Source organism: Lemur catta, chromosome 17, assembly GCF_020740605.2.
Source record: "Lemur catta isolate mLemCat1 chromosome 17, mLemCat1.pri, whole genome shotgun sequence".
Classification (NCBI taxonomy): Eukaryota; Metazoa; Chordata; class Mammalia; order Primates; family Lemuridae; genus Lemur; species Lemur catta.
The window spans coordinates 20142406-20149487 of record NC_059144.1 but is presented as its reverse complement, the minus strand read 5'-3'; the positions used below and the strand labels follow the sequence as shown (position 1 = coordinate 20149487).

The 7082-nt window shown below is 48.9% G+C and overlaps 1 protein-coding gene across 1 annotated transcript in view; it reads left to right on the top strand.

The window, feature by feature from the left end:
• Nucleotides 1-917: 917 nt before the first annotated feature.
• ARHGAP40 (Rho GTPase activating protein 40) overlaps nucleotides 918-7082 on the top strand; it is a 35940-nt gene continuing 29775 nt past the window's right edge. Inside the window, exon 1 of the mRNA XM_045528585.1 lies at nucleotides 918-1105. Coding sequence (XP_045384541.1) covers nucleotides 966-1105 — 140 coding nt within the window. The 5' untranslated portion in view covers nucleotides 918-965. The remainder of the gene's footprint in view (nucleotides 1106-7082) is intronic.

The window sequence follows — 7082 nt, the reverse complement described above, 5'->3', positions numbered from 1 at the left end:
CAGAGCGCAAGAGACGGGGCTCATGGTCCGTAACAGATGCCGGGAGCAGGACACAGGCCAGGGGAGCCGGGAGGCATGTTCCTCACATGTATGTTCCTCAATGCTCCGCTTCCGATCCTTGGCATGTGCCATTCCCTGCACCTGGAACTGCCCTCCCTGCCCCCTACTGCCGCTGCCTCTGTCAGGAAGCCTTCCTGCCCCACAGTCTGCTCTTGGCTCCCAGACACGGTGGCAGCTGTCCCTAGTGCTGTTGCAGAGCTCCCTAAATGTTTGCTGCCTGAATGGATTCGTTCCCATTTTACAGACGAGGGAATGAAGGGCCCCAGCTTCCCCTCCCCCAGCCTTTTCCAGCCAGCTCCTTCTCCTCCACATTCCAGATTCCAGCCAAAAAGTGCCCCGCCCCCCCCACTCCTGGCTCCTGCTCATGTGGCGCCTCCCACCCCATCCCTAAGTCCTGCTCCTTCCACACCTGACACCTTCCTGCTTGCTGGTTCCTGTCTCTTGGCAAATGTCACTGTCCCCATGGCACAGCAGAGGAAACCAAGGCTCAGAGAAGCCTCAGAGGGCAGCCAAGCCAGGGTGAACACCCTTTGGTTAGCCATGTTCTTGATTCTTTTGGTTTTACTCTAAAGTCAGGAGGCTGCAGGTAATAATGCAAATAATATTTTATGACTGTTTTTGAAAGGCACCATTTCCACTTTAGCTCCGGTGCAGGTGGGTGGGACTGTGTGTGTGTGTGTGTGTGTGTGTGTGTTTGTGTGTGTGTGGATGTGTGTACCTGCATGTGGGTGGCCCTGGCTGAGCCAGCCCCACCCCGGGAGGGGGCTGGACATTCATCCCCGCCTGGGAGCTGGGTGTGGCCCAGGGCCCTGCCTCCCTCCTGCTGCTCGCACTGCTGCATTGCCGACTGAGCCAGCCCCACAGCGGCAGCACCGCAGCTGGCTGGGAGCCGCCAGTGCCAGCCCATGGCTGAGCCTGCCCTTCTCCTCGCTGCCCAGATGGAGCAGCTGGCCCGGGCACCCCTGGCCTCACCGTGTCCCCGGATCCCGAGGGCCCGCATCGCCCGGGGGCACTGTGCCCAGTGCTGGGCCCACCTGGGCTGCAGGTACAGGCGTCAACAGGAGGGGGAGGGAGGCTGGACCTACTGTGTGCTGGGGGCATGCGCCATCTCAATCTTCACAACACCCGGGGAGGCAAGAATCTTCCTCCCACAGTACGATGAGGAAACAGAAGTTCAGAGACTCAAGTAACTGGCCCAAGTGGTGGAGGTGGCTGCCAGCCGTGGTCCATGGGACTCCAAACCCAGGCCCTTCCTGGGACACAGCACCAGGTTCTTGTTGCCGGCCTCCCGCAAGGTCGCTGATTTTTCTGATTCCTAGAGATGTGAGTGACCACAAATGTGCGCCATTGCCCCGTCCTCTGGGTGCAGAGGGGATTAGGAACCCAGCTGTCTCATCCGGGGCTTGGGATGCAGGAGTTTTGGATCAGTGCGGCTCTGTGGTTGCCTCGGTCAAGAAGAACTGGTCACCCTTCCTTCCTGCTCAGCTTGCCACTGACAGCCAGACTGGAATTTTAAAAAGTTATTTCCCCCGCCATGATTACAACATATTACACCCTCTTTCCTTGCCCTTCCCAGCTTCTAGCGGCTGCTCGAGTTCTTTGGCTTGTGGTCCTCTTGCGTCTTCAAAGCCAGTAATGTGACCCCTTCCAGTCTCTCTCTGACCTCCCCTGCTGTCACCACGTCTCCTTCTCTGTCTCTCCTGCCTCCCTCTTTCTTTCTTTCTTTCTTTCTTTCTTTCTTTCTTTCTTTCTTTCTTTCTTTCTTTCTTTCTTTCTTTCTTTCTTTCTTTCTTTCTTTCTTTCTTTCTTTCTTTCTTTCTTTTCTTTCTCTCTCTCTCTCTTTTTTTTCCTTTTTTGAGACAGGGTCTTGCTCTGTTGCCTGGGCTTGGAGTGCAGAGTGCGGTGGTATCGTCATAGCTGCTTGCTGCAATCCTGAACTCCTGGGCTCCTGCCTCAGCCTCCCGAGCAGCTGGGACTACAGGCATGTGCCACCATGCCTGGCTGATTTTTTTTTTAGTTTTTGTAGAGATGAGGTCTCGCTATGTTGCCCAGGCTTCCCTCTTCCCTTATAAATATAACAACCCTTGTGATTACATTGGGCCCACTGACTAATCCAGAATCATCTTCCCATTGCAAGATCCTTAGCTTAATCACAATTACAAAGTCCCTTTTACCTTGTAAGACAACATACGTATATTCACAAGTTCCGGGGATTAAGATGTGGACATCTTTGGGGGCATTATTCAGCCTATCATACCTCTCTCTCTCTCTCCCCGCCCCCATCTGCTATCTACCTACCTACCTACCTACCTACCAGCTGTCTACCTACCTGTCCCTCTACGATGGCTGTTCCCCCGGCCCCACCTTCACCCTCCCTTAATCTCTGGGTTCCTTGTGGTCCTCGAGGCTATTAATATTGAATTCACTGTACGATCACCTGCCCCACTGAATATGCTCTATTCTTATTCATTGAATTAACAAATGAATAATACTTAAGAGAGTTTAAAACAAAACAAACAAAAACAACACTCTTACTTCCAGGACAGTGATTTTTTTAACCAGGGTTCTGCAAACACTTTATTTGAATTTAATTTTTATTCTATTTGTTATGTATTAAGAAACTAGTAAAAAAAAATCACATATACTCAAGTGTGTTATACCCCAAATACGTTTTGTCAATCAAAATTATATCAATTGTATGAAAGGCTTTAAATTGGACGTATAAAATGGGCTCATAATAATGTCATTGTTATCTCTATTGTTTATTGAGAAGAGATGCCACTGCAAAAAAAAAAAAAAAAATGTGAAAACCACTTCCTGGGAACAGAGCTGGTCTGTCTGCTCCAGGCCAGTGCTCTCATGTGTTAGTTCATGGAGTCACTAGGTCAGGTCTCCCAACCCTCTGAGTCTGTTCATCTCACTGGTCACTACTCATGAGTCATTTATTTGTTCAACTAATTCCAAAGGGACAGCAGCCTGCAGAATATAGGGCTCGGGTCTGTTCTGTTCGCTGCCTGTCTGCGGCACCAGGGCAGGGCTGGCACACCGTAGGTGCTCACGGAACGCCAGCTCAACGCATGAAGTGCTCACTGCCTCTGCGTGAAGTCCCACGAAGGGTGAGGGTGTGAGGATGAATGAGATGTTCTCCCAGCCCTTGGGATGTCCACAGCCTGGTCCAGAGGGAAGACATAGGACTGGTCCACCATGAAATGATGCCCTAAATGCTGATTGGAAAGGTCTGAGTGGGGGTGAGTCGGGTCCGTGTGGCCGTCAAACAGTACTTCCCATAACGTGAACGGGATGCAGAGTTCAAGGTTGATGTGGAATGTATCTTAAAACCATACGATGTTGGCCTTGGCAGGACCTACTCTGAGCAAGATGACTCTGTCGGGACTCCCCTCATCCTCACTCCCCAATAGAAATATGTTTTCTATTAATTCATAATTGCTGTAAATAATAAAAAAATATCAAGTGGAATCCACCTGCCCCACCACCTCCAGCCCACGAGAATAGTCATTGTGAGCATAGGCTTTTGCACTTTATAAATGCATATTTACATACATGTGTATGTAAAACACATATATATGATTTAAATTCTTGTACGTACTTGTACCTATACCCATGAATTCGTTTATGCAATCTGTTGATCTTTCCCACTTTATAATATCTTTTTCCTGGAAATACCCAGAGCTCTACCCTATCTTCCTTAAAGGCTGCGTGATACGTCATGTTATGACTCAACAGTGCTTTTGTTAACTGGCCTCCTGTTGATGGAATTTTAGGTTTTTTCTTCTTCTCTTTTGGTTGCTGTTACAAACTATACTGCCATGTTCTTGGCCATATAGATCTTGGCTGTATTTATTCTTATGATCAATTTTCAGAATAGGAATCGTTGAGTCCAAAGGTACATACAGTTGAATTTTTGAAACATCTTTTGGGAGGTGCTTTTCCAGAAAGTTTATATCATGTACAGACCCGCCAAGTGGACGTGAGCTTGTTTTCTGGTTTTCTTGATGTTCTCGACCAGACATTATTGTTCTTTGTAGTCTTGGCTAATCAAATCAAATTGTATCTCGTTTTAATTCATCCTTTAAAAATTGTTATTGTTAATGAGGTTGAGCATCGTTGCCCGTGCTCAGTGTCTGGCAGTTTCAAAGGTAGATCAGAGAGGCAGGAAGGCCCATTTTGAGTCTAGGGCAATAGTCAGGTTCCCATAATCCATAATGGGTAAAGTGATTTGGCTGATTGCACACAGGTAGTTTGCGGAAGCCACCACCTTTAAAAAGTCCACCTTAACTCATATTCTGCTCATGTATAGCTCAAGTCTCTGCCACTGAAGTCAATGTCAACCAGTCTCCCCAGATATCATGTACCTTTAAACCTCTAGGCACCTGCCCCATATGTGCGCCCAAGCACTGGATGAGTCACCCCCACACAGTCTAAATGTGTCCTCAGTAGAAGGACAGTGACAGCCGGAATCGTGAAGCCGGGCTTCACCACTTACCAGCTGTGGGCCTCCGGGGAAGTTACTTAACCTCTCTGAGCCCCAGTTTCCCTTTCTGTAAAATGGTTGTGAACAGCAGTACCTGCCTCATAGCCCCGTCGTGAGAATAAAATGAAATGAATGTGAAAGGCTGAGCACAGTGTCCGCTGTGTAGGAGGTGCACCATTCATGTCCGACATCACTGGTCGAAGGGAAACTTCTTGGAGCCGGCCTGAAATAACACAGGCTTGTGTTCATGTGACCAGTGAATTCAGGGCTCCTGACTCCCTGCAGTGGGAGAAAGATTTGCATTTGAGTCCTAAATCCTCCACTCATCCCTGGGAAATTTCCCTCACCTCTCAGAGCTGGTTCCTCCGTTTGCAGAAGCAGTGCCATTCTGATAGTGGCCGGTGTCACACACACAGGGACTCCCGAGTCTCAGTCCCTGAGGACCAGGCTGCGGCTGGGTGCTTCTGGCCACTTCTGCAGCAAAAGCCCTTGCGGGGCTGTCCAGCAGGGGGCGCTCCCTGGCACCTGCTACAAACCAGCAAAGGGCAGTTTCCTTCTTTTTTTATTCTTTCTTTTTCTTTTATTCATACCCTTTTTGTCTAAGAGGGCAGGTCCCTTCTGACAGGACTCCCTGTTTCCTCTCTTGCCTCGCAGTGAAGCAGAGGAGAAGGCTCTGATTCACACGGAGGGGATGGGCTGCCGCCCTGGGCTTCTCATCCTGTCTGCAGCGTGAAAGCCGCCTCCCCAACTCCCCTCCTGTCAGCTGTCACCCACTCTACGGTCAGCTGTCACCGACTCCACCGGAGTGGACAGCAGATGCTCATACGGCGTGCGAAGCCCTTTCTCTTGACACCTGCCAGGCCTGGGTATGAGCAATCTTTTCGGTGCTTGCCAATCTGATGGCTGAAAAGTATTTCATCGTTTTATTTTGCATTTCCCTAATGACTTGTGAGGTTCAACATCTTTTCCTGTAGGGCATTTGCAGTTTATCTTCAGTGGCTTGTTTATTGATATCTGCTGTCAACTTTTCTATTGGGCTTTCTTGGATTTTTTTTCTTATTGATTTCTAGGAACACTTTATATAGACTAGATAGCGACACTTTATCATTTGTTGCAAATGTTTCCTCTCAGCTGATCACTGTCCTCTGACTTTTTTATGGTGTTTTGTTATACAAAGATTTTAATTTTTGATGTAATCAAACCTCAGGTTTCTTCAGTTACGGCATTGGGATTTATTTGTTTGTTTTTTGAGATGGGGTCTCATTCTGTCACCCAGTGGCACAATCATAGTTCATGCAGCGTTGAATTCCTGGGCTCAATCAATCATCCTTATGGCTTCTGGATTTTAATTTGCTTGGAGAGATGGTCCCCCCACCCTTTATTTCTTCCCTAGTGCAGGCTCCTACTCACCCGGGAAATTCCTTTGCACTTAGCAGCCTATGACCTGCTCCCCTTCCCCTGAGCTTTCCATATCGAATTCCCTCCCTGACTCTCACTGACTGTTCCTTTAAAACTGAGTTCCAACACCCCCTCCCGCAGGAAGCCTTCTCTCCCCAGCCCCATCCCACTCTGGTCACTGCTCTGTCCCTCGGGGCTGTGGCCCCATCTTAAGTGGATTGTAGGCTGCTCATTGGTTGGAATACAGTTCTGCATTGAAATATTTTTGGAGCGCTTACTATGGGTCAAATGTTTTACGGGCAGTACTTGATTTCATCCTCACAGCCTTGTGTATACTGTTACCATCATCACCCTGATTTTGCAGACCACACATCAAGAGGACAGACCCAGACAGTCTGACTCCAGGACCTCAGTCCTTAGCCACTGTATTAAATCGTTTTTACGGCTGCTATAAAAAAATTGCCACAAATATAGTGGTTTTAAAAATACGTATTTATTGTCGTAGAGTTCTGGAAGTCAGAAGTCCAAAATGGGTCTTATGGGCTCAACTCGAGTTGCTGGCAGGGGTGTGTTCCTTTCTGGAGGCTCTAGGGGAGAAGCCATGTTTCAGCTTCTAGACCTGCCTGTCCTCCTTAGGTCGTGGTCCCCCTGCATCTTCAAAGCCAGCAGTGGCCGGTCGAGTCCTTCTCGTGCCACCCTCCCTCTGGTTTTCACTCTTCTGCTGCCCTCTCCTCCATTTAAGGATCTTTGTGATCACACTGGGCCCACCAGACAATCCAGAATCATCTGCCCCACTTCGAGGCTAGCTGATTAGTAACTGTAATTCCATATGTGACCTTCATCCCATCTTTGCTATGTAACCTACGCGTTTGCAGATTCAGGGATGAGGACACTGGCTCCTTTGACTGGTGGTGGTGGTGGAGTGGCTCACCGCACCACTCTGCCATATTGATTTTCCAAACTTTAGTCAGCTGCCTCCTCCCCTAAGGATCCATCCCTGTCCTCCTCCCTCCCTCCAACTTGGGGGTTAGATCAGTGCATGAGAGGCACCTGGAGGGCTTGTTCAAACCCAGATCACCGCACCCCACCCCTAGACTTTCTAGCTCAGTAGTGCTCGGCGAGGTCTGAGGAT